The sequence below is a fragment of the Hirundo rustica genome, chromosome 4 (genome assembly GCF_015227805.2).
Source record: "Hirundo rustica isolate bHirRus1 chromosome 4, bHirRus1.pri.v3, whole genome shotgun sequence".
NCBI lineage: Eukaryota > Metazoa > Chordata > Aves > Passeriformes > Hirundinidae > Hirundo > Hirundo rustica.
Window position 1 is genome coordinate 65,759,782 of NC_053453.1, and position 27,681 is coordinate 65,787,462.

Here is a 27,681-nt window from a genome sequence, read left to right on the forward strand (position 1 = left end):
ATAATCCATGGTGGAATTACTGCCCTGTGAATTCCAAGCTCAGGGCAATAGTAGGGTAAAGGCAGGTACAAAATAGAAGCAAAGAAATAAAATACAAAGGAGCTGAAAATGGAGGGGGGGTTTTGGTCTTTTCTTTAAAGAAGTACCTGAAAATTTGCTTCTATGCATTGAAAAATAAATAGTTTGGTTTAGTAATTTTCCAGCAGAAAAGAAACAGTATTTGGGGAGGAAAAGCAGCACCTCAAATCATATCTCGCCTGGTTTATGAAAACGGAAATAACACCACTAGATGACAGAAGAAAAAAGCTTTATACAACATGGGAATAAGGATACAACACTTCTACAACTGTGAGTCTGAATTAAAAAGAAAATTTGTGAAAAGATCATTATGCTCCAACTTGGAAACCTCTGTGTGTTATGGTGTGATAATAATTCAGATGTGCTGGTGAGCCCTACATAAACTGAATGATGATTTTTTAATCAAAAAAACCTTTTCAAAACAACAGATTGAAGAATAAATAAACTAAGAAAGGTATTTTAGGTGACTGCGGGGATAAGAGATGTTGTTGTGAGACATTCTTGGGGGAAATCCAGGCACAGGTGAAGGAAAACGTGGAGTGAAAATTGAAATATCTGAGGAAACAGAGAAGAATCTGAAGGAGAAGAAAGCCATCAGAAGGAATATGGCAATGATGAAGGAGATTCTCCGATCCAGAAATCTCTTGCTTGTTTTTCTCATTCCACTTCTGCTGCTTCCTCTGCCATTCATATACCCCAGCAGTGTAAGTACTTTTTCATTTTCTTTTTAACAAAGCCCCTCAGTGCAGCAGGTAGTCCTGCTGATTAACTGTGCAGTGTGCAAAAAGAAAGACAAAGACATCAAGAAGCACGGGTTTTAGAAAAATCAAAGACTCCTATTTGAAGGACTGTGAGGGTCACTGAGAAATCATCACTAAGAGCTAGAGCTACCCTGAGTCATGTCACAAGCAGAGTTGAAGAGCCAGGCGAAGCTAGAAAAGCCCTGATTTACAGCAAAAATTATGGATCTCTTTCTGAAATAATACCTGTGTGGAAGGGGAAACAGAACCAACACATCCATGACGTTTTCTTTAATGAGAGGTCTTTATAAGGAATGCTTATAGAGTCTTTAGATTTTTAGTCATAAGTATGCATGGAGGGACTTTCAATTTATTGTGTGTTTATAAAGACAGGAACCCAGGTGAGGCAGGAACTAGGACTCGGTGACAATGTAGGGCATTGGCTGCTCCAGAGCAGGTCTTCTGCTGGAACCTTGCAGCTCTGACATTGGCTCAGAAATGCTGGCCCAGAGACATACACAGAATTGCAAAGGAGGGAATATCCTCTGCTTGACACCCAGACCAGGGACAGGAGTGAATGCAGCTGTGTTCCTGACACTGCTTTGGAGACACTGAATACCTTGTCCACATGGTAAAATCCTCTCTTTGCACATCTCTGCAGTTGTAACCCATAAAATAGCAATGTTTCCCTAACTTAGAGAGGTGGTGATATTTAACTTATCAAAATCTGCAATGTATTAAAAATCTGCACCTTATCCTTCCCCATAGACCTAGACATAAATCTGTCCAAAGGATGCAGCTATATCCTTTCCATCCTCTACTCTGCTAAAGATAATTCTTCCTTAAACTATCAGGGGATTTATGAATACTAGTACTTTATAGAATAGAAATGCATAGGATTAGAAATTGCATAGCTGATTTCAAAAACAAAACAATAACATTTTGTTTGGAAAATAAACCAGGATTCACAGAAAGGAAATGTTCCTGCACCACTGAACTGTATGTTGCACTTTGAGTTTTCCTGCTTTGAACTTCAGTGCATCTTACAGTACTTTTTCATCTCTTTTGTCTCAAGAGAGGGAATGAATAACAGACAGTTGTGCTCTTCAGAGAACAGAAGGGCTCACCCTTTCACACAGGCTTGTTTTACAGAAGGGTTTAATCTCCCCTGATGTCACTGGAAGGGTGACATGAAAAGAGACGCGCCCTGGCATGCTCAGCCAAGGGGATTGTAAAGCACATTATGGGTGCTGAATTAGGAGTTCACTGACAGGATTGCTGCAAGAATTGCTGTTGTACACTACAAGCTCCTCTGCACTATTACTCTGCACCTCGTGGTGCTGCTTTACTGCAAAGTGATGTGAAAATCCATCCGGTGGAGATTTACATCCACGTTGTATAAATGTGAGTGACCACAGAGGGTAAAGTACAGCTGACAATCTGCCCAAGAGCTGGAAAAATGTTTATAGTGCTACTAAGAAAACACCTACACTGAGTAAACGCAACTGGTAGTATACTATTCAAGTATTTTTATGTAGATTTTACTTTGTTACAACCCATTGACTATAATTATTTTTTAAATATGAAGATTAAGTTTGATGCCTGCTCACATGCTTGTATTTTTTCAATTATATTCGGTTTTTTTCTTTTTTTTTAATGGAGGTTGAAATTACCAGGTCATTTATGTTTACATTTCTGCAAGGAATCAGCTTGCAGTTTCTTTGATGATACCAGCACATCTCTGGAAAGGAACATTACATGTGTAGTGGCAAGAGAGATCAAAGGGAGCACAAGGTCTCAGAATTGTTTGTAGATGCTGCTAACGGGAATAAAGTCCACAGCTTCTTTTATATTATTTTGTGAAAAGAAATGGTTGGGTGAAAAATAAATTTGAGGAAATTTGCTTGAGTTCTTTTTCCTCTTCCGGAGTTTTGACTGGACTTGTACCACAGGTTTGGACATAGAGAAATGCCTTTCAGGTCAAAAAAGTGTGTGCTTTACAAACTGAGGGCCTTTTTAATTCTGTCTTTATTTCCTTCACTGTTTACAGTGAGCATTTTTGTTTCTTTTTTGTAGTCTTTATCCACTCTTTTTTTTTTTTATTATTTTTTTTATTTTTTTTATTTTGTCATAAAGCCACCAGAGATGCCATAAGGCAAGCCACATGACTTCAGTCAGCTGGGGACAGGCTTTCTGTGACCACTGTTCCTGTGGCCACACTGCACCCAGTGAAGGACATTTGGATGGCTCCTGAAAGTCAGCTGTTGGCAGAGCTGTGAGACCTGCAGTATCAGGGGAAGTTGGCATCCTGATATGCCAAAGCAGCAGAATGGACCCTAAAGCACAGAATATGCTCTGAAGAGCCACAGTTGACATATTTTAATTCACCTTTGATTTTCTTTACGCAAGCTGAAGGATGGAGTTTCAGCATGATCCCATAAAATCAAAGATGTTATTCTAGAGGCTGGACTACCTCTTCGCAGAGCTTAACCACACGTCCTCATGCAAGATATGCAAAGGGCAAATAAGTGGGCAAATTTCCAACATAGAATTTCTTCTTCTTTTTTATCATTGTGAGATCCTGGGATATTTCAGCTACAGAAGTTTTATGCATGACCCTTCATGTGGAATTTTTATCCATGGCTTCCTTTCAGCTCCTCTTTTCTTCTCACCTAAGGGACTGAATGAAGGCAGAAAATTAGATGATAGTGCCTTCAGCCATCATGTTTTCTTATTCCCTGCTTCTGCCATTGAAGTGGGTTTAACAGAAATTTTCAGCTGTAAAACAACAGGTGAGGAGGGTGAAACAGCTAAAATTAAACTGCCACTGCTTTAGTATAATATTTAGTAGCTCTGGTAACTATTAATTAAATATATAAACTCAGTTCAATTAAACAGAAGAGATTAATATGGTTTCTCATGGAAATGAACTGAGAAAATTATAAATAAAGTTGCCAGACAAGGTGATTAAGTGTTTAGTGGAGATTAGCAAGCTTGGCTTTCCCAGTACTTGCTTACAGTTTTGTACCATTTAAAAATGGGGTTTGTTTAGGGTTGATGGGTTTGGGGTGGTTTTTTGTTTTTTGTTTGTTTTTTTTTTTTTTTTTTTTTTGGGGGGGGGGGAGGGGGGGTGTTTTGTTTTATTTGTTTGATTGTTTTTGTTTTTTTGTGAAATGATTACAGCCTTATGTATAGTAAACACAAAGACTTAGTGCTCATCCCAGTAAGATTTTGGTAGAGATGTAACTTCCCTTTTTCATATTCCATTTTCACTACCAGCAAACTTTATTGCCACACACAGAGTAATAGAATATAACAATCACTCAAAGAAATCAAAGAGAAGTACATTTTTGGAGTGAGAAAATGGTTTGGATTTGGGTTAGGATGAAAATAATTTTATTAATTTTGGCAGTGTATACCCCTTGGATCTTACATCTTGACTGCTTTAAAATAAAAACCATTGATTCTTCTTTCATTAGAAGTTATTTTTCTCCTCAGACAACTGCTGGACCTCATACAGAACCTATGCAAACACAGTAGTTTGTTAGCAGAAGCTAATTAAAAATTAAAAATGTGTCAGAGTCATGAGGTGACGAAAAAGGCCCTAAGATCTGCTCTCTGTGCAATATTAACCTTGAGGTATAACATAGTTAAAGGTGACTGAGCAGCAAGTTGACTAATTCAGAGCAAAATTTCTCCAGCAGCCTTACAGATACTCTTTATAACCTCTCAAGCAATTGGCATTTATCTGCTCAAAGGAAATTAGGTTTTCTTATAAATTTCTTATAAATTTCTTATAAATTTATTTCAGTTATTTTGGTGACCCTGCTTAACATAATCATAGAATCATTAATGTTGGAAACTGCTAACCCAGCACTGCCGTGTTCGCCACTAAACCATATTCCCAAGGGCCATATCCTTATGTCTTTTGAAAGCTTCCATGGATGGTGGATCCACCACCTCTCTGGGCAATCTATTCCAATCCCTGACCACCTTACAATTGAAGAAATTTTCCCCAATATCCCATAAAAACCTAACTTGGCTTTGTTGAATTATAACTGTTTAATGTTACACTTTTCTGAAACAGGAGTCAGAGCAAGATGTAGAAGCTAATTTAAATCCAAGCTTCAGAGTAACTTTGGCTATAATTCTTACACAAGTAAAGGAACTGGACTGTGTCCTGCCTGTTGTTACTACAAGTTGTACTTTAAAAAAAAAAAAAAAAAAAGTTATGGATCCTTTTTAGTGGTAATGTAAAATGACATTTATAAAGATTAATTTAAATACAAGCCATTGATTCATTCCATTGAACCCACATCCCTGTATAATTTCACCAGGCTTTACCACCTTGTTCACAAAACTGGTTGAAAACAATGTAATGTAATACACGCTCTTCAATTTGCACAGGATCTGTAAGAATTGCTTGTTTGACCTCTTGAAAGCTGCGTTATTTTGAAGTCATACGTCCAGGATGGATGTATAATAGATAAAATTATTTTTAAGAGACTCAAATATCATTTTTGAACAGTGAATTTTCTAAAAAATAGCTATTTCTGAGCTATTTCTGTGGACTTATAAATTCATATGGAACATCTGGTGCATAATGAAGAACAGATAAATTTGTAGCTGAAGTAAATCAGTGCAGACCTACCAACTGCCCTAGAACAGCAGGTTAAGGCCAATACAGGACTTGGATTCAAATTTGTGAAGGGAAAAGGAAAAAACCTTTTACTGAGGATAGTTTCTGTAATTATTATCAGCAGATATCCCTAGGTTTCTAAGTATAGAAACTACTGCTAAATATAGCAAACTGAGCATGAGGAGAACTTCATTGAGTGCCATGTATAAAGACATAGCTTAGAAATGGACCAGAAGACTTCCATTCACTAGCTGTGTTTTCTTGTAAGAATATTCAGCAGATAGCACTTTCCTCCATCATATCCCAGCTTCCCATGATTTCACCGTGATGCTCTCATGCCTTTTTCTACCAGAACCTTGGACAGCAGCACATTTATTTGATTAGCTCCAATCACCCATTGTCTCCAGCCCCGCAGGCCCGTGGTCTTCTTCCAAAGGTCTGTGGAAATTACCTGAGCAAATAAAATTAGCCAAGAAAAATGTTTGAGCACTGTTTAAAAGAAGAAGAAGAAGGGGGGAAAAAAAAAAAGTTTCCAGAGCATTTCCCAAAATAACTACAAGGTATTTTTGTGGCAAATATGAATGCTCTCATCTGTTCCTGAAAACTAACATTTCCTGTCTTTGTCCAGGACTGGAGGGAAAAATATGCAGAGGTAATAGGTCAACAGCTCTAATCTGAGGAGTGATGATTCAATGCTTGGTAAATATTGGATTATGAAATCAAAAAAATTTATAAATGCATTTGAAGCCATTACTTTGCTGATAATTTGTCTTTTCCCAGTACTTTGCCCTGTCTTATATGTGAAAACTTTCATTAGCACCATCTTCTGACATTGTCCCTTCAGATGGTAGCCAAGATCTGACACCCAAACAGCTGCACCTTTGGAGGTTCCAATGCAGTCCTTTTTGTTTTTTTCTAAACCCAGGCACACAAAGTCTGAAGAATCCTATGGGTGAGTTCAGGGGGCTTCCCACAGCAGGTGGTGGGGCAGCAACACTCATCCCTCTGTGCTTTGTCCCTGCAGGAAGCCTCGTGTGCCTACGTGCTCATCGTGACAGCGGTGTATTGGGTCTCTGAAGCAGTTCCTCTTGGGGCAGCAGCCTTGGTTCCTGCTTTTCTGTACCCTCTCTTTGGGGTCATGAAGTCCAGCGAGGTCAGCCAGTTGTGTGTTTTTGTCATCTAATGTTCTTACTCTCAGCTAATTATTTCAATGAAGCTGATCTCATTGCAGTAGCAAGGCTTAGAGGTGTGGGAGGCACAAGTGGACAAGTAACTAGGTCCCACCAGCTCTTTCTTTACCTGAAGATAGATACGGGATATAGCATAGGCTCCATTAGCCAGGAGTCATGTCTGTCCTTTCAGCTACTGCATCACCAATGATTACCAAAACCTATTGCACTGAAGGATCCCACCTTTGCCCTCCTCAACTCCAGGTAAACAGTAGCTGTTGGATACACCGCAAAGTTTCCTTCCAATTTGATTTATTATGGATGTCATATAAGGCAAGAGGCTACATATGCTAAAACCAGTTACCATTTACTGCAAAAGACAAGATAATGTTGTTATCCAGGTGAACGTCTAGTCCTTTTCAGAGCTGTAACCTCCTGCTGCACTGTAGCCATGAGTTCTCAGGCAAAGGAGTAGCTGTGCAAAAAGGTCTCAATGATTAGTCCTGAATTTGCTTACTTCAGGTTTTTTTGAATGTTAATTTCTTTCCTTATATGCCAAGAATTTCCTTTATTTTCTCTACAACTTTTTTCCCCTGCCTTTTTACATCTGTTTTGGGCGGATGAGGGGACAGCACCTCTGATTTGTGGACAAGTAATACAGATAAGAATGCAGAGGAATGTGTAGCAAACATAATCTCACAATCTAGCACTGGGAATACCCATAAATGGATAGAGACAGACATAAGCCAGGAGTTTTATGACTGCTTATTCCCACAAGTTGTGTAATAAAATGAGATACATTTTCATACCAATACAATTCAGTATTTTCACAGTCTTTTTTTTCCTAACATAAAGGTAAAGTAGTTGTGCATTTTCATTAAAAATTTGGCAGCACATTGAAGAAGGAAATTTAATGTCAGCCTGAGAGAAATTCAACACAATAGCAAAAAAAATGACAGTAAGACTGCTGCAAAGAATGTATTATTTTCTTTAGAAACTGAAATAAATCCTTGCATTCAAAAATAAACAACTCTGAAGATGTTGCAGCATTTCAAATCTGCTGTTCTAGAGTGACTTTTGCCTATAAAATTACTACTATTTATGCTACAAATTACTCACAGGGCCTTAAGAACGTGAACCAGTGTGTCATATATATGTGGGATTAATAAGACTATTAGCATTCACTTATTCCTCCAAAATGGCTACAAAAGGAGTAATGGAAAAAAACCCCAGGGTCTTCATGCTGCTGGATTGATGGATTTCCTTAATTTGCCTCATTATTTTTGAAAAGGTAGCAGGAAAATAAATAAAGGTAATGAGAAAGAAACCAGTGGAAGAAAGCCAAAAAGGTGATATTTAAAAGTTATGGCACACAATTATAGTGGCCAAGTGCATTTAGTCACCACAGAGATTTATTACATAAATGTCATTAAATATATAACTTGTTGCAGATTTCATAAAATAATATTATTGTCATTTTTGCACTTTATGGAGGAGCATCAGTATAACTGAGGACAATGGAAAAATTATTGCTTCCTCTAGTCTTAACTGTTTTAAAATGTTGGCACCTACATTTGGCTAGAGAAATAGTTTTAAACTGAAGAAATTACATTTTTTGAAAAATATGCCAGAAACTGCCTAGGAAGGATCGCATCAAAATGATATGAAAAATTTTGCTAGACCCCAAGAATCTGTTTGTAACTTTTATTTTCTCCCATTTTGTTTGTTTTTACAGGAGTACATATGTCTGTTTATGTAAGAATTTTATGGTTTGCTTAATTTGTCACTTTTGCAGTTGTTTCACAGAATATCTTCTCATATTTTATCCACATCCACAATTCCTGCTTTGGAGGTGATCTCTGAATATTTTCCTGAGCCAGTGATGGTTTTTGCTCATTGCCTTTAAATTAGACTTCTTTTTCTTGAAACTTTTCCCTCTTTTACTGATAAAATGGAAATGGATTTCCAATGTAACAAGTTTTGGCACAGGATTTTTGGATCACTGCAGCAATATTCCAACCTTTTTTTATTGCATTCAAAGAGCAAGTCCCGAAGGACTTTTTTTCTGACATTGTAGGCTCTAGGGATTTTGCCCAACAGCTGAAAAAAGACAGAATAAATATAGGCAAGATAGACAACAGTACCTCCAGAATGAAAAAGTAGATGAAGCACATGAATAAGCTGCCTTCAGTTTTGTCTGCGCTTGTTTCCATCTGAGCCTAGTTGAGTATGACTGACTTACTGCAGGCACTGAACATCCTGCTTGCAAATACGACATTTCTCTTGATCTCTTCAAAACTGAGGAGTCTATAAACAACAGCGGATAGAGCCTTATTTGTAAACACAACAAGAAAGACATTAAAGAGAATATTTTGATTTATGAATTCTTCATTTTCTCCAGCTCCCTGTCATTCTTACTCTAGGGAGCAAAAATGCACAATGCTATATTTCTTCTCATTCAGCATGTTTTCTGTGTGCTTTTTTAACCGCCTTAATGCAGGTGGCTGCTGAATATTTCAAGAACACAACTTTGCTCCTCATGGGTGTGATTTGTGTGGCAGCTTCTGTAGAAAAGTGGAATCTCCACAAGCGAATTGCCCTGCGCATGGTGATGATGGCTGGAGCCAAGCCAGGCATGTGAGTGAACCTTTGGCTTTGGGGTAGTCTGAGGCTGAGAGCCTCAGCTTGAAACCACTCTGATCTTCCCATTCATGGGCAAAAGCTGCCTTGGTTTGGGGCATCTTTCACACTCATCTTTCCTTTCAGAGTTTGAAAGGTTACAAATTTTCTCCTCCTTTTTCTGCCAGTTCTGACTCCCTGTGTTTCCCTGTGCTGTGCTCCAGGTTGCTCCTTTGCTTTATGTGCTGCACCACGGTGCTCTCCATGTGGCTTTCCAACACCTCCACCACAGCCATGGTGATGCCAATCGTGGAGGCAGTGCTCCAGGAGCTGGTGAATGCTGAGGAGGAGTGTGAGGTCATCACGACTGCAGGCAGCACTGTTGCCGAAGAAAACAAGCCAAAAGGTATTTGTAAAAATAATATAAAAATAGTATTGTCCACTCTTTTCTCATTTGTTTATCAGTGACCAGACTTGTTGATATGTATTATTAAAATTCTATCGAGGTCAGAGCTGTCTGACTTATACTGCCAAAAACACTGATATATACACTCTTTCTTTTTGTACTTTGATGTTCTTTTCAAAATATGAAAGGAAGTTCTAGAAGTGACAGAAGTATAGGAGTTGGGAAACTATTTATACTGACTAAGGGCATCTTCTGTAGCTGTGTGTCATAAACTCTTGGTCATAGGATTTTACAGGGTTGGAAGGAAATCTTTGGGAATATAGTCCAGGAAATTTAGAAGAGGTTCAGAAGTTTTCTCTTGACAATCCCATCATAAAAAATTGATAAGAGCTCTAAGGTTCATTTGTTCCTTCCTCCCCAGAAGGAAAATGTTTTGGAAGCAAAGAATCTCTCTTTTTTTCTCACTTTACAGTTTCCAAGCTGAAAATTATTTCATCCAGCTTTGTCTATTACATGTAGGCATCATAGTATTTTAATTGCCAGATGCACATGATCAGTACAGTACAAAATAATAAAATGACACATCAAGAGAGCACCTGAGACTGTTTGGACAACTTTTGCTTGCAGCAGCACCTTCAGGTCCAGTGGTGTGACCCAGGGGCTCAGCTCAGCTCTTACCCCAAGGGCTGCTCTCTGTTCCTCTCTTGTAGGTCTCGGTGAAAAGCACGGCCAACCTTCACTGGAGCTTATCTTCATCAATGAGGAGTAAGAATGAGCCCTGTACACCAGGACTGGACATTTGAGCCCTACACAGGTTGCAATGAGATGAACCCAGGAGTTAGAGCCAGGAAGGGCAAGCAAAAACTAACAAGTGAATGTTTCACATATGACTGACAAGGAAGGCTTACATGATAAATGGGATTAATGCCATGGTCTGGGTCTCACCAAAACTTCGCAGTATCCATTTATTTTTTTAACACTATGGATGCTTTAGGGAGAAGGAAAATATTTCTGGGGGTTTGAAAGCTCTTTTGAAGTCTGAGTTTGCGATGTGTAAGGAAGTGCTGTCCACAGATTTTTATTTCTGTTCCCCTGAAGGAACAGTGATGGAGAAGATACAAGTACAGCGTGGACTACCTACAGGACGTATCCAGAGGGACATCATTTACAGAGCATTCCTGAAGTCTGAACTGCCTGCACTTAAGAGAGGGATGAGAGTGGAGGGCAAGGGACATGGGGGGAGGGAGAACCCACAAAAAAACACCCTTCTGCCCCTACAAAACTTCTAGAAGATTTCTTTAAATATAGACAAACTTCTTCAGAGGTTTGAAACATTAGCAGTTTCTACTTGGGGTAGAATCTAGTAAGGGGAAAGGGTAAATTAAGTGAAGAACTAATTTCTTTGTCAAATTATCTAATTAACCATCAGTTCAAGATATACAAGATGGTATACAAAGCTAATATTCTAAAAATTTATTATATGCCAGTTCTGGGGAGCATCTCATGAAGTGTGAGAACAAAATTGCACCGTCCCTTTTTGAGTTCCTTCTGTATTGTTCGCAACTGCTCAAAATAAAAGAGAAACAAGTTTCTTTTACTTTAAACTTTAATTTACTTTAAAACAAATATTATAATTCAAACAGTACAGGTTGATGACTTTAAGTTAACTTGCAAGATCTGAATATTTTTCTCATTAGTCTAGAGACTGTAGGGGTTTTCCAATATTCCCTCTGTTATCTCTTTTTATCCCTGCCATATTTTCCATGCAATATAGAATCAAATCTTCAGATTGGCAGTGTGCCATTAATCACTTTAAACCCTGTTGAAGAGTTTGTGTGGGATATTTCATACAGAACTATTATTAAAATAGGATTACTTGAAAAAGAGCTTTGAATTTGGCAGGAAAAGTAGCACACCTGGAAATAAGTTCAGTGGATTGTTTGCATGATCCACATGCCACACAGGGCAGGCTTTAGGGAAGGCTTTAATGTGGTACAGCAGGTACTCAGAAACAGCACAGGAAAAGTTGGCAGAGAAAGAACTTGACTAGAACAGGCAGCAGTGGTGCTGGATTGCCTGGTGATTCACTTCACAGAGAATGAGTCCTCTCCTAGAATATTTGGCAAATACTACCAATAAACATTTTTTTTCTTGCATGGAGGTGGAATTCCACCATCACACCACTAGAGATTGAACTATGAAACATTATAATAACTCTTATTGTTTGGCCAAGAGCCCACATAAGAGGTTCTAATAAGTGGTAATCAGCATTTCAGTAAGCACTAGTTCCCCTGCAGATGTTGGCCCTACTACCCATGATGTGTGCCTCTACAGGATCTGGGTGAACAGGCATTTTTAAAGTATCTTTTCCTTTCTTTGTTTCTAGTGCTACTACTCCTGACTTCAGCTCCTTGATGCACTCAAAGGTATTGTCATAGGTAGTATCTTCTGTGCTACGCTGTCTTCTAATGCAGGAACCCGCACAGCAAAATGCACACAGCTCTGAAAAAAAACTACTGGTCCCTTTATTTCAAATATGTGGTGGTTGTTGTCAAAAATTAGGTATTGCAGAATGTCCTGCTTTGTATTTAACCTGTCAGCCTGCTTGCACAAAGCAGTTGGGGAACATTAGCTCCGTAACAACGCAAGTATAAAACAGTATAAGTCTGTTGTACTCTTTGTTGGAGATCCTGAGATCCAGTCAGCGAACTAACAATTCCAAATGGTTTCTAGTAAATTCAGATGTGACCTTTTGTTGTTCCAGTATTTCCAGCTTCTGAAGCTGAGAATTCTCAGTTTCTACAGCAGCCTGCACATAACACAAAGTCACAGGCTCAAGGGACCTCTTAGAGTCTCTTACACGGCAGAGGAAGAAGACCTAATCTCATTATAATCTGACTTTAAAATCACTTCAAAATAAAAAAGCAGTGGGGTTAAACCTTTTTTTTTTTTTCCCCAGCATAAAATTACCAGCTGATTTTAACTGGGTTGGATTTTCTTGTAGTTTTGGATCCATTTTTTTTTTCTTTTTCCTTTTTTGTCTCCAAAGCCTGTGACCCAGTATCTTTACAAAGCATCACCAATTCTATTCCAGGTGTCCCTAGGAACACAATAAAGGCTAATCCAAAGGCATTTTCCTTCTTTCAGAGTATGAATGGTGTGCACATGATAGCCAGCCCTCTTGGAACAATGAATTCTACGAGCAATGGGCAGCACCTCCCTCAGGTAGGCAATGTTAGATCTGAGACAAAAGATAGATGTGAGCATCACCTGCTCCCCACTGTTTCATATTTGCTCCTTGAAAGGAATCATTCTCCATTGTCTCACCACAGCCACAGCTTGGCCCTTTGCCTGTTCTTGCTCCCATTTAGATGCAATCAGTACAGGTATGTTCAGAAGATCTTTCCCCAATGGCTGGGACAATTTATTTAGCTCTACATCTAGTAATGTGATCACGAGTTTCCTCTATTATTTGACTGTAATAGCCACTTTGTTTCTGCAAATCCTCCTTGGAAAATAGCCCAGCTCAAAAATAACAACTCCTGGCAGAGAAAACCCTACTCAGGACAAAAATGCAACAGGCACAGCCATTAATCTGTTCAGCCACTTTGTTAGGTACTCTTAGTACCCACTTCTTTTTTGTCTTTCAAAATATCCAGCCTCAAAATCCTCCATTAAATTAATTCATTCCATTATTTCTACTTCTCTTGAGTGGATCCAAGAAGAGCTTGTTTGGACGACAATTTTGTTATATCCTAAAGGTGCAAGTTTATGTCCATGAAAGAACAGGCTAAAATCAACCCATGGATTTGCATTCATTGTTCAAAAATAAATCAAAATACAAATTAGTAAATGTAACAAACCTTTCTGAACCACTTGCTGCCTTTTTCCTCATTCTTAAATTACAGGTTTCATGAGAAGTACCTTGAAGTACTGCACCTTTTTACCTTTCTTTCCCAGTACAAGGACTTGATCTATCAACATAGACAGTCTCCTGTTACTGATAAGAAAACCTCTTTTGGAGGAAAATTTTCTGGCATCTTTTCCTTCCATATTCCTATCGCTCAGCCTTTTCCGTGCTGTTTTGAGATCCCCAGCACTCCATCCCTAATTAGAGGCTCTGAGCCAGTTTAAGTGTGAAAAGTTCACCCAGCCTTTGTGTGGTAGCTGCTCCTAAGCCTCAAGGATTATGGATTCCTTCTGCTCAGAGCTGGCACGCCGTCCCTGCAGCCCTCAAAGGCTTTTGGTATCCCACTGGTATTCCAGTCAGACCTGGAGCTGGCCCAAACCTTAGCCAGAATTGTATTTACTGCTTGTCCTACATTTTTGTCACAGACCAGGCAATTTCAGGCCCTGGGACAAGTTTCCAGGACTGATCCCAGTTAATCCCTGTGAAGAAAACCCTGGCCTCTCTTACACAAACCTGTTGCTGCTCTGAGCCCAAATCACTCTGGCATTAGAGCAAGCTGGGCTGCTGTTCTGATCACCTGCTTTTCTTGTGAATGTGTCCCCTCACAGACTCAGATCCTGGTCCTGCCCCCCGAGCCCTCGGATCTTGGCCTGAGCACCAGGTACCGGTACCAGACCAAGCACGACCACATGGTCTGCAAATGCCTCTCCCTGAGCATCTCCTACGCAGCCACCATCGGGGGGCTGACCACCATCATAGGCACCTCCACCAGCCTCATATTCCTCGAGCACTTCAACAAGTGAGTGACACTGGGATTTGGTGAGAATGATGGGTGAGCCACCATCAACCCTGTGGGTCATTTCCTACCTCAAGGAACCCTCGTAAGAACACTCTCTCTGGAGGAAAATTTGCTTCTTCCTCTGCTCTAATGTTATTACCAATGGTTAATGTTTGAAAGTTAATACATATCCATGTCTTTCATGCAAAGTAAAAACTCCCTAGGGTGTTTTTACACCTCAATGTTGAAGGATCTCCAGCAACTTTTGATTTGACATACTGATTATCATGAAGGCAGCAGGCACTCTGGAAAAGTAAACACAAACGCTATGAAGATAGAGCAGAGAAGACAAAGAAATACTCACAAAAGAAGAAATGTCATAAAAACAGCTGCTCAATATGTAGTGCAAAAAAAACCAAAACAAAACAAAACATAAACAAAAAACAACAACAAAAAACCACAAAAAACAAACAAACAAACAAACAACAAAAAAAAAACCACCAAAACCAACCAAAACTAACTTACACATTTGCTTCAGAGAAGATGAGAAGCAGCTCTCTGATCACCTAAGTACTTCCTTTATCATAGGTTCAGGGCTCTCAAAGACTTAAATGTTTCAATGTCAGAAACATGAATGTTTTTCTGTCAGAAGACTGGTGGTACTTCTCATGCACAGAAATTCATCCAAGCTCAGGTCTGATTCTGACCATTTACTGCTGCCACTGCTGCCTTGATATCTCTTATTTCTCTTTTAAATGGTGGTAGCAAAGTCTAAGACTAAGTTCAGAAGTCATGCTTAATCCAAGAATTTGGATTTTACAGAATTTTCCAAGATCCTGCTTTTATGACTGTTGCACCAAATGCACACATCCATCATTGTCAGAGCACAGCAGAATGTAGTTAATATTTGCGTGGTCCATGAGAAGACACAGAAAGAGGTTCTGGGTGAAATCATTCAGAAGTCTGACAACCCTAAAAGAAGATTTAATATAAGCCACAGGTAGGGATGGAGTTTCACTTCAGATGTTTCCAAGTGTTTTTGGAGCTGGTCAGACAATCTGGACTATCTGGTATTAAAGATTGGAAACCTATAGTGTTTGTCTGTTGGTTTCACTCTGCACATGTAATGCAGCTGTTGCAAATGCAAACTGATGGAATTTTTCTATCACCCCATGACGGATATATATGCATATAGACATGTGTGCAGCTATGACTGTTGGAGGTCCCTGTCCCTTTACTGTTCTAATTTCTCACGCATCCTCTTTTTTAATTTACAGTCAGTACCCAAAAGCTGAAGTGGTGAATTTTGGAACCTGGTTTCTGTTCAGTTTCCCCATCTCCCTCATCATGTTGGTGCTGACTTGGTTCTGGCTGCACTGGCTGTTCTTGGGTTGCAAGTAAGTGAAAGTTGTTCAATATACACAGATTACAAAAGCAGGGCATCTGCAGCAACTCTCAAACATGCCTTATACAGATATTTTGACTGGCAAATGACAGAATTTAAGGCACAATTTCCTTCTTGCCAGAAAAACTACCAGAGGAAATCTCACTGCTTTGCTGCCCTGCATAGACAGCAGTGTAGAGTATTGCTGCTTGACATTGAAGAGCCCAGGTATTGCTGATAGAAATCTGTACTAAACATTGGACAGGTTTGGGCTTTTTTCATTCTTATGACAATGAGGATTCCCTTGTGGATCAAAAATCTTGTTGTAAGTCCTTTTGAAAAAGCACAGTTTAAAAGATGAAGAGAAAAATAACTGCAAGCGAACAAGTTACTTTTCAGACCTGCCTCCAGCTCAATGAAGCTAACACAAAGCCAGTTAAAATTAAATACACTCCATATATATTTCTCTTTAAAGTGGAAAGGACTCACAGCCTACGAGACAAACACATTTAATGCCAGCAAGTCCCTAAGCCCCAAAATAAGAAAAAGTTTCAGTCTTCTAGTTCATTTGTACCACATATTGTCTTTACAAAGTTAATGAAAACTGCCTAAATGTGTGCATTTAGAATGGATTCGTTAATCTGCATTAAACTGTGATGCAGACACATTTACTCAGAATTAAATTTGCCTTAATTTGATTTAGTTTACTCATAAAAGTAAACTGAAGTGACATCACTGTTTCACCCAGGACAATGAATAAATTGATAATGAGTTCTGCTGGCTGCTGACCTTGACTAGATTTGAAGAAGTAATTTAGAGATGAATGGCTCTATGCCCCTCTCAGTCAGTCTCTGAGTCTTGTAGTTCCAAATTAAAAGGCTAATATAAATTCCCTCTGCCACTTTTTTTTTTAATCTTGAGAAGAAACAGGTCCTAACATGACCCTCAATTAATTTGGTTTAAAAAAAAAAAAAATTTGAAATTCCAGATTGCATCCAAGACTACATGCTGATTAATGTTCTAAATAATACCAGAGACTGCAGCATTATTGACTTTTTGAGAAGACTAGAGGTCCAAGGCTCCTTAATCTCTGATTTCTATTCACTGCACTTCATTAAAGAACATATTATGTTGGGAGTTGGGCTTCAATACTCTGTCTTCACATCCTCCTGAGCCTGGAAGCACTTAGAACATGTTGAAACAGCTGCCTAATGTTTGTGCATAAATGTTTAATGAATTCCCGTCATGTTATTTTCCTAGGAAGCCCTGTGTCATGAATCTGTTCTTCCTTGGCTTAGCTGGAGCAGCATTTCAGACTTTTAAGGCCTTAGACCGGGTCAAGGGTGAAAGAGAATGGATCCATCAAAGGATCTTTGCCAGCAAAGAAGAGCTAAGGGTAGAAGCTACTACTGAACTGTCCTTTATAAAACCATGTAGCTCTTCTCTTCCAGCCTGGAAGGCTCTTCCAGCCTGGTATCTCCCTGCTGATAGATTTTACTGAAGTTTAACAGCAAGATTTGCCAGGAAATTTAAAACACCTATAGATGAAGGGCCAAGTGAGCCAAAAACATGTGTTACATATCTGCCCATGTAAAATGAAAACCCTGGTTCCAGGGCCTTTCTGGATCTTGAGCAATGCAAATTCCTTTGCGAGTGTGGCCTCCAGCAGATACATCGAGGGAGATTGCAGCCCATGGCTTGGCCAGTGCTACAGCTTGGCTGCCTAGTGAGGTACCAATGAGATATTAAAATAGCAGGAAGCATAAAAGCACCTATTACCACCTAAAAGAACTATAAAAGTTGTGCTGCCATGGTACCTGGGTCACTGCAGCTGCCTCTTTTAGACTGGCCTAGATCCTGTTACATTTCTGTGTGACGGAGGGTGCAGCTGGAGTGGAAAAGCAGGGATCTGTGGCTCAAAGCACAGCAAGATAACCCTTCTGGAAAGAAGAAAAGAGAGTGTTAAAGTGAGCTTGAAACCATCTTAATTTGAATTAAGAATGTTCGTGCTTTCTCGCAGAATGAAGGCAAACTGAATAAAGAAGGAATTCACTTTACATCCATACAAATGTATAAGAGGATCAATATATCCATCTAGGGAACATGCTTGTATTTTCATGTCCCTGGCAGAAGTACAGGCATTTTTCACCTGGAAAAAACCCCAGGCTGACTCCCCTGGCCTCTGTGGTGTTTTCCTGGCTGTGCCTGGGTTAGAAATAGCTATTATTATGGCAGTATAAGCAGGAGCAGACAGGACATGGCAGATAATGGGATCCCAAGCACAGCTTTCCCTCATTATGAATCCTGAATATTCAAGGCAAATATGGTCTCAAAAGCTAGAGCAGGCCCCAAATATGTTAGACAACCCTGATCCAACAGGAAAGCATAGTTAGCCCACAAAAAATTTCTATTGATAGCTGACCTCTGTTGCAATCTTCCCATGTGACGATAGATGCTAGCTGTAGCTTTTGGAGGTTTCTGGCAGCTCTTTGAGAAAGCCTACGCAGAGGGAGCCCAGCCATGGCTCAAGATGGCTCAGAGATACCACTCAGTACTAGTCAGATCACCCTGGGGACCTTCCAGCTATGTCTAGGGTTGAATCTTAAAAGAACTTGAAACCAGATTAATCAAATATCACACGCAGTTATTTCCTTTCCCGTTGCCACCAGACCTTGCCCTCAGTCACATCTTCTGCCAACAGGCCCTGATACCAGAATTTTCAGTCTACCTCATTACTGGGAGAGTTTTAAATTACTTTTCCCTCCCCTCTTTATGCCTTTGCCTTATTTTATTGTGTTATCTCAGTTTTAAAGAGACTTGTTCTGTGAGCAAGAAGAAGAAGACCAAACGAGAAGAGATGTCAGAGAGAAGAATTCAAGAGGAATATAAGAAACTGGGAAACGTTAGGTAAACCAGACCTGCCTTCCTTGGGATTTTGCCTCTCTAGGACAAACCATTGTCTCCTATTGCTGTCCGTGTTGCTTATTCTAAAACTCTGAGCTCTTTTTCTTCCCTTCCAGGACAGAAATAGAACTAAATGCAAACATGAACTAAAATCAAAGACTTTGTTACAAGCGTGCATGTTAACATGTAACTCACTTATCTATTTCTGGAGAAAAAAAGAAAAGGGGGGGGGGGGGGGGGGGGGGGGGGGGGGGGGGAAGGAAATATTTGATTTTATTCCAGGGTTCAAAGGCAAACCTTGACTGAGATGACCCTTGAACCCTAAAGGACCCCTTCTCCTAATTCAGACACATACTTATTTTAGTGGATGGAAGTTCAACAAAGGCTTTTTCCCATGCCATGAGTTGTTCAGCCTTCCCAGTTGCCCATAATATTTATTATGCATGATGGAAAGAAATGTCTCTTGAAAAGATTATTTGGCAGGATTTTCATTTTCAAGCGGGCTGATACGGCACAGAACTCCTTCACAAAACATCTTTGTGCTGTTCAACTGAAATGTTGAGATATCAACTGCCTGAATACAATAAACTGAAACTAAACTGTTGTTCAGGCTGTGCCTGAATATGAAATCACTGAATTTAAATCTATGTTAAATTAAAAATCCTCAAGCCACCTCAAGTATCCTCAAGTCACCTTGCGTGCACCATCTGTGCTAATTTACATCGTCATTTGCTCTTAGGCTTTCTACCCTTCTAAAAAATGCAAGAGAATGTGTTTACAGTGGAATGCTAATATGAACTTCACCTTGTTAACACATTTAATCAGATAATAATGCAAATACAAAACAAGCATTTAGAAATATTTTCCTTCAGGTCTTGCCCATGAATGATTAAATTGCAAGTACAGATGGATATTTTTAGCCTATTTCTTACTGGGTTTACATGGTTCCCAGCTGGGAGCCAAATCTGGAATTCTTTAATTCAAACTAATCTTCTTTGTTATTTTTCATATGATTTTTATCATTTTTTGAAGCCAGTTTCTACTTTCTTATTTCTTCTGGAACTTGCTCTTAAGTTTTCAGTCAGACCTTGGAAGTACTTCCTAGCTTGCTCTGTTTTTATATTTCTAGCTATCCTGAGATGGTGACTGCATTCTTCTTCATCCTGATGACCTTGCTCTGGTTCACTCGTGAGCCTGGCTTTGTACCAGGATGGTCATCATTTTTTGAGAAGTGAGTAAAAATCCCCTAAACAACTGCACGGGAACATAACTTTGCTTCTTATGACTTTCTACAATATTTTATTTCCCCGAAGACATTATCAGCTGCATTTTAACAAAGCAGTGAAAAACGAAGTCTTTATTCAAAAATTAGGATTTTTTTTTTCCTAACTTATATTTGTTCTTATAATGAAAAATTCCATCCTTTCTCAGTATTTGAAGTGAGTTAAGTAGAGAAAGTAAATTAAACTATTTCAATTGTAAAAGAATAGGAGGGTCAGCTTTTGAGCTTAAAACATTTTAGTGCATTCCTAAAGAAATTTTCACTAGAATATATTGCAACTATATTTAAAATCAATATTTTTTGACAAAAAATATTTTATCAAGGAAATGTCCATTCAATTAAATATTGCTGAGAATTGTAACTGAAGCAAATATTTTTTCTTTTATTTTAAATTATATTGAAACAAATTACATTAAAGGTTAGTATAACACACTTTGTACATCAAAGAATAAGTGATTTGAATGTAAGTTTTCTTTCTATTGCTACTGCATAAAATTTCTTTAATTTTTCATTCCAATTTTGACAGAAAAACAATTTCTAATACTGTGATTTTCTGATGATTACTGGAGGTTGGCACTCCTCAAAATATTTTACAGAAAGGGTTTTAAACATTTAATTTAAAATCAATCTACAGTTCATGTCTAAAAGATCACTTGGGTTTGGCTTTTCCCCAGAATGTGTTTACTCTTTCTTACACTACAGTAAGCAAACTATTTTTCTGCACCTCCGAGTTAATAGATTTGTAAACCAAAAGGGATTATTTTTTTTCAGTCAGAATGCTAAAAATTGTTGAGCTGTGATTGAAGTTGGCTACCAGAGTCAATTTAATAAATGGGAAAAAAATCCAATTTGTATCCTTGATATGCAGGCATATTTTTGTAGTGGGCTGTTAGTATGACTTCAGATGTGGGAATACAACTGCACCTGCAGAAATGTGCTTGGAGCTATGTACCCAGTTTGGAAATGCTTCTGTTAATCAACTTTTGTAAAAATGTTGCTGTTTCTTTCCTAGGAAAGGTTATCGGACTGATGCCACTGTCTCTGTATTTCTTGGGTTTCTCCTTTTCCTGATTCCAGCAAAAAAGCCATGTTTGGGGAAAAGGAGAAAAGGTGAGGAGAATGCAGTAAGAAAGAAAACTGGTACATTTTTCAAATTTTTTTTTTTTTTTTTTGGGGGGGGGAGTGGGGGGGGAGGTGAGTCTGTAAAAAGTTCCAAGAAGATACTTTTATGTTAGTAAGTTAAGGCTCAGTTTCTTCTCTTATACCAGCCCTTCCTACATCAGACCCCTTTTTCCATTGCCGTAATTCATATTGTCTCATTCAGAGGATGACAAACAGGTCTTGAATCTGAGACTGCCACCTCTTCTGTGCTAGCAGACTTATTAGGCTTAAGGACTGAGCTTTAGGAAAGGTTTAGAGGGAGTTCCACATTAAAAAAACTATAATGCAAAATCAGCTCAAGAGAAACCCTGGTAAAAAAATTAGTCATCACTTATACAGTGGAAATCACTGTAATGTCTTAAGATAAACATAAAAGAGGTTATAAAGTGCCAGACAATGTTCCAATTTTGTGCAATGCTTCTCTCACAGTCTTCTTGATAATGAGATTATTTCACATTTGTGTTTGTGTAGCACTCAGTGGTTTGATCAGTTTGCTGCATCAGTTTTTCAGCAGTGCTGTAGGAAAGTAGAATTGTCTACACAGTCTCGTGTAGAGATTATAAATGTATATAAACATTTTTTTTTTATATACTGTCATATATTATACAGATTTTAAGAAAATATGACACACTCAAACTCCTCCTTCAAGAAAATACTCAGGGACTTAAAAAACCTAATGTCCTCAGATAAAATCTGGGGGCCTAAATGCACTTTATCAAGCATTGTGACCTACTTCATAGCCCTTCTTTGATAATATAATCCCATGGTAACACCATCTCAGTGGTCTACAGATACGTGCATGAGCACATCACAGCACAGCTCCCAGTCCCTCAAAAAGCCGTAAGAGGAAAACACAGGAGTTTACAACTATTTACATCAGCAGAGCAGCCAAGGGAAGGTCAGGATGTTTGGCATTAATATACTGCATTTTCTGTGGCCAGGCTATCCAGAGAAACAGGCTATGCAGTTCCTCCTTGCCTCTCTCTCAGATAGTTCCATGCATATTCAATCATTTCTATTCTTGTGAAAAATGTGGAGATCTTTGCAAAAAGGGCTGTATAATACTGGTCACATGCTTTATTTGATATAGGAGATGGGGAAAAGTCAACAGACATTAACACACTGGAGCCCATCATTACCTGGAAAGACTTTCAGAAGACCATGCCCTGGGAGATTGTCGTGTTGGTTGGAGGAGGTTATGCCTTAGCAGCTGGATGCAAGGTACTGGTTTAGATTTTTTTTTTTTTTTAATCCTCCTTCCTAAACATATTATCAACCTGCTCTTTTATTCCTTTGTACACTCCCCAAATTGGATTTATGATGTGGACACTTACAAGTTTGTACATAATGTAGTGGGCAGCACTCCCTGCACTCAATATATGTCTTTCTTGCTATTTATTAAACACTGCAGTGAAATCTAGCTTACTGAGCAAAAGGAAATGCAGAAAGCATTAACTTAAAGTTTGTTTATTTGCTGGCAGGATTCTCTGATGTAAACTGCCACAGAAAGAAGGATCTGTTTTACAAACATACCAAGTATTTAGTAATTCTTGTGCTTCTGTCCTTTCCTCAGACCTCTGGCCTCTCTACATGGATTGGACGTCAAATGCTCTCCCTCAGCAGCCTTCCATACTGGGCTGTAACTCTTCTGGCTTGCATTTTGGTGTCCATTGTAACAGAATTTGTTAGCAATCCAGCAACCATAACCATCTTTCTGCCTATTTTATGCAGCATGGTGAGTTAAAATAGTGACATTTTTAGTCTGTTGTTTCCTCACAGGCTTGTGGAATTTTTCAGGATGTTAGGGTCCTGGCACTCTGTCCACTTGAAACCAAGCCTCAGTTCCCAAGCTGCTGTTCTGTAATCTTGGAACTGGGAAAAATAATATAATTGAGCAGCCTAAAGCATATTTTAATATCAAGGAATTTATAATACCACTCAGACAAAGTGCACTGAGGAATTCATATGCCAGGTTCAAGAAAAGATGTCTATGGAATCAACAAGTTAGGTGAATTTCACATAAAGCTTGAGATGCTTTTGTCAATCTTATTTTAAATGTGTTGTTCATTACTTAGTAGTCACCTGCTCCCTACTTATAAGAAAAGACTAGGGTGCTGAATTTTATTTCAGATTTAGAAGTGTTCAAGGGATGATCTGGTAAGCTGTCTTCCACTATGGAAAGCAGAGATGTGTGTAAGGGGCAGGAAAAAATCAGGATGCTAACGACACAGGTAGAAGAAAGAGAGAGTAATTTAATTTTATATTGGAATAGCAGTTAGAGAAAATTTCCTTTTTTTTTTTTTTTTTTTTTTAAACTCGTGAAATATTTCTTATCAAGAATGGAGGTCATTAATCATCTTTCCCTATTGTAACTATTTTATGGGATTATACAAAATTATACTATGTGAATACGTCTGAGTTAATATTAACATGTGGCCAGATCAAAATATGTAATTGTGTTTCTGTGGCTTAGGAGTTCAGATTTGCTTGTTCACCATGCAGAAAGAGATTCTCCTGAAAAAATATTTTGAGCAGTAATCTACTTTTAGAGTGAACTGCTGTCTTAAGGCGGACTCTCTGAGATTGCAAAAGTAACCTGGAGACACTTCCCAAAATAATTGTAGCCTTGTTTATCCTTCCCTTTCCCTCTCATATAAAACGGGGCCAAAGCAATGTAAATGAAAATGGAAAATTTTATCACCACTGAAAACTGCATTCTTTAGCCTACTGTAAAGAATGTTCCATCATCCCTGCCTTCTCACCATGCAAGTCTGGATCACGAGCAGCTGGTTCTCTTAACCACTTAACCACTGTTCAGGAGGACATCACATAAGGGTCTCAGCATATTCAGCAACTGGAAGAAGCAAGTTCTTTGTGTTAACCTATTGTAACTTCTCGTGGATGAAGACCGAAGCAGCAGTCAGTGTTACAGTCCAGAAGACACAATACAGAATGCCACAGAGAACAAGTGGGAGAAAGAGCAAAGGTGTCCTATTAGTAGCAAACTCCACCCTCCCTTCAGTGTGAAATGTCTCAAGAGAGATCTCTGGAGCATGACCAGCTCAAAATTATGGCATTGCTCTAAAAAACCCCAACTAGCCAAAAAATACTTCCACGCTTAAGTTTAGAAATTAGGCAGATGTGATTCACAGCAAACTGCGAGGGTCCTTTCATAGTAATTGTCAGCCTGACTATTATTGACTAGGTGAATCACCTCTGTCCCTCTGCTCTTCCAGTCAGAAACCCTGCTTATCAACCCTTTATACACCCTGATTCCTGTCACCATGTGCATCTCATTTGCGGTGATGCTGCCCGTGGGTAACCCTCCAAATGCCATTGTCTTCAGCTATGGGCACTGCCAGATCAAAGATATGGTGAGTATTGGCACTGGGCACATCCTCCCCTGCTTCATGCAACTCTAACAACTACTCTCACATTCAGCAGATAATAATAATAATAATAATAATAATAATAATAATAATAATAATTATAATTATAATTATAATTATAATTTATAATTATAATTATAATAGCATGGGTGCAAATAATTAATTTATTGGTGCTAATATTAAGCAGAGATGTCTGCACTGCTCTTACACAATAGGGCTGTCAGGTTAAGAACAACCACAGAGCTGCTGTGGGATACACACATTTCTTATCTGAATTTTTTTTAATGAATGTAATAGCCTAAAAAGCATTAGGAGTATGCAGTCCTTTGCACTGACCTACTAAGACGAGCACAAGAGAGCATAAGAAATTAGATTTATCACACAGCTCCACAGAAAGCCATGAATCACCCTGTTATGTGTGGTTTAACTCTGCATTCTGATTATCTGATTGAGAAGTCCAAGTGACAAACTGAGCAGCTCACAATGAACTGCATCAGCCTCTACCCGTCATTCCTGAATGCGCCAACATATACCCTAACACATATGCTCTCATTTATACTTTGTTTCTTTTTGCTCTAGAAATCACTATACATAAATTATCATAGTATATATGAGTCAGTATAGATTACAGATTCTACTGCTTCTTTTTTTTTTTTTTTTTTTTTTTTTTTTTTTTTTTTTTTTTTTTTTTTCCCTATGTTAGCTGTTTTTGATTAAGTGCTCTGATGCATTTTGCTTTTGCAGGTGAAAGCTGGCCTGGGTGTAAATCTGATTGGCCTGGCTGTTGTCATGGTGGCCATCAACACGTGGGGAATTAGTCTCTTCCAGCTGAACACCTTTCCAGAATGGGCAGCAGTCAGCAACATCACAAACCAAACATAATCTTCAGTGAAAAAAAGAGCAAAGAGCAAAAGTGCAAGACCAAAGCAAGCTGGGACAAAATATTGCACCTACATTTCACATACAAAAGACAGAAACTTGTCTATACATAGAACCAAGATCCATTGTAACACCATGAAGAAAATCCAGTGGGAGGTGTTCTGCAACAGCTTTTCAGTTCTGAAAATTAGCGTGTGTCAAACGGAAAGATTAGCTTTGCTCTATTGTAGCCTTCTCTGGGATACCATAACTCAGAAAAAATCCACTCCTCCAAATTTTCTACCTATAGCTTTTTCATGCCGTAGAGCAGTTATGCAGGACTTTTATGTAGGACTCCATTGGCAGAAGACAGGTACACATACACTGGTGTACTCAGCAGTAACAGATTCAGTCCTACCATTGACTTCTACACTGAATGTAGGGTGAGCCTTATCCCCAAATCCAGAGAGTTTTATAAGCCTATTTCTTTTGAAGGCAAATTATCCTTTATTTGAGATGACTCATTACTGTTTTGCAAAAACCACTTTTCTGCCGAACCTATATGACCTGGACAGAAATCCAGCCACCAACTACCAGCTACAGCACTTCAAAGGGATAATAGAAACCACCAGAGAGGAAGGAGAAATCTCCTTGGAAGGCGAATATTTTCTTTTTTTTTTTCACACAGCACTAGTATAAATTACCAATATTGCAGTACCTGCAGTGTCAGCTTTAGAAGGAAGAGTTTCAGGAACAGAAAGTTTTGTTTAAGACCTTCTTTATCATTACTGCAGTGGGAGTTCGTTTCAGCAGGGGAAGCTGTGACCAGCAAAACCTTACCAGGCCAACACCCCCTATTGCTCTCCTGTCTCTCTGGCTGCTGTTTAGTTAGGCACTTATGATTTCCCTCATAGAGGAAGTCCCATCCCTGATGGCACTCAGTGCTGCTCCATGAGTAAGAAGGGAGAGGGCTGAAGAGGAGTGGTGCTGGTGTATCTCCCATCCTGTGCATTCACTTGAACGTCACACCCCCTGCTCTCTAGCAGCCCAGAGAACAGGAACTTCAAATGCAGGAAATCGGCAGAAAGTAAATTACTACCAAGACAAAAGGCCAATCTCTTTATCTCTCATCAACAAAGTGAATGCCTAGCTTTCCTCACTGGATCCCTGGGACACTCTCATGTATTATGACCCGTTTTTAATAATTTCTTTAATGTCAGTACATTTAAGCTGTATATTAGTATTATTGAATCTCATGTAATCACACATACACCGTAATGAATTTTTATGCTTTCCACTTCTAATCTGGCTCTCTAGTTGATAGTGTGAATGCCTATTCTGCAAAAATAAAATGTCAATAAAATAAATTATTCAATACTGCACATTCTGGTGCTCCTTGAGAATACAAATTGGATATATTTCACCCATAACCCACCAAACAAACCCTTTGAGAAGCAGGACTGGGACAGCAGGAGGTGATGGTTTACTGCTTCTGTCAAAACAGAGGGATCCCAGGGACTCATCTTGGAAATAAACAGGTACAATAAAAGATCTCAGGCTTGCAGAGGGAAGAAATATGGGGAAAAAACCCCAAAAGCGTGTCTTAGCACTTGTTCCAAAAGCAGGAAGCAGCATCCTTTAGCAAAACAATTGCTATTCCTGGTAGTTTCTGTAAATTTCATTTTGAATGTGTTTCTGTGCGTCAGTCACTTAAAGCATCCCCACGACCCCCGATCCATAAAACAACTCACTTTTTCAATTCTTCTCCCATGCCACCTGTTGCTGTGCTCCCCCCACCCTGAGCCTGCTGCTGTGCTGCATTCCAGCACACAAAGCCCACGGCAGATCCTCCACACCCTTTCTGCTCCCCTCCCTGGGTGTTTCCCTGCTCCCCGGCAGGAGGCTGCTGCTGATCACAGACCCCAAAATGGTGCTCAAAGCAGAGGCACTCCGGCCTCCCCTGACACGAGCTCCATCCTGAAGCCCCAGGAGCAGGAGGGGAAGGGGCTGCAATGCCTGTTCACCAACATGGGAAATTTCCTCCAGGACAAGCACTACAGTGTGTGAGGGTGTCTGCAATACCAACAGCTTTGTCTCTACACACAGCAAGCAGAATCTCTCTTTGTTCACAGAGCCTAAAGTTACATTTGAACCTCTCTCCCCCTGCCAAGAAACTCTGTCTTGCTTTCTTCCCACGACTTTAGCTGCTCTACACATTTTACCTGCACTCATCTTCTAATCCTCTTCACTTCATGCTTCTTACACCAGCATCCTCCAATTGCTTTGCTGCTCAGCAACTAATCACCCTCTGCCCTCCTAACACTGATTTCTCAGCTCAGCTCCCATCACACTTTGCTATCCCAA

General features: G+C 39.2%; 1 protein-coding gene across 1 annotated transcript; it reads left to right on the top strand.

The window, feature by feature from the left end:
* On the top strand, positions 1-26,698 carry SLC13A4 (solute carrier family 13 member 4). The gene is made up of 16 exons (XM_040061843.2): positions 1-782; positions 6,482-6,610; positions 9,127-9,263; positions 9,470-9,651; positions 10,362-10,416; positions 12,038-12,077; positions 12,799-12,876; positions 14,170-14,360; positions 15,617-15,736; positions 18,529-18,630; positions 19,757-19,858; positions 20,922-21,019; positions 22,161-22,291; positions 22,644-22,805; positions 24,307-24,444; positions 25,204-26,698. The coding sequence occupies exons 1-16, from the start codon at positions 684-686 to the stop codon at positions 25,339-25,341; spliced, it is 1,902 nt and encodes a 633-aa protein (XP_039917777.1). The 5' UTR covers positions 1-683; the 3' UTR covers positions 25,342-26,698.
* Positions 26,699-27,681: the final 983 nt, after the last annotated feature.

What these genes read in the sequence shown, in the direction of transcription:
- SLC13A4 (XM_040061843.2), top strand. Translation starts at nt 684, where the DNA reads ATGGCAATGATGAAGGAGATTCTCCGATCCAGAAATCTCTTGCTTGTT. An exon ending in CATTCATATACCCCAGCAGT is followed by an intron (nt 783 to 6,481) that starts GTAAGTACTTTT and finishes TTGTCCCTGCAG; the next exon opens with GAAGCCTCGTGTGCCTACGT. An exon ending in AAGAAACTGGGAAACGTTAG is followed by an intron (nt 18,631 to 19,756) that starts GTAAACCAGACC and finishes TTATATTTCTAG; the next exon opens with CTATCCTGAGATGGTGACTG.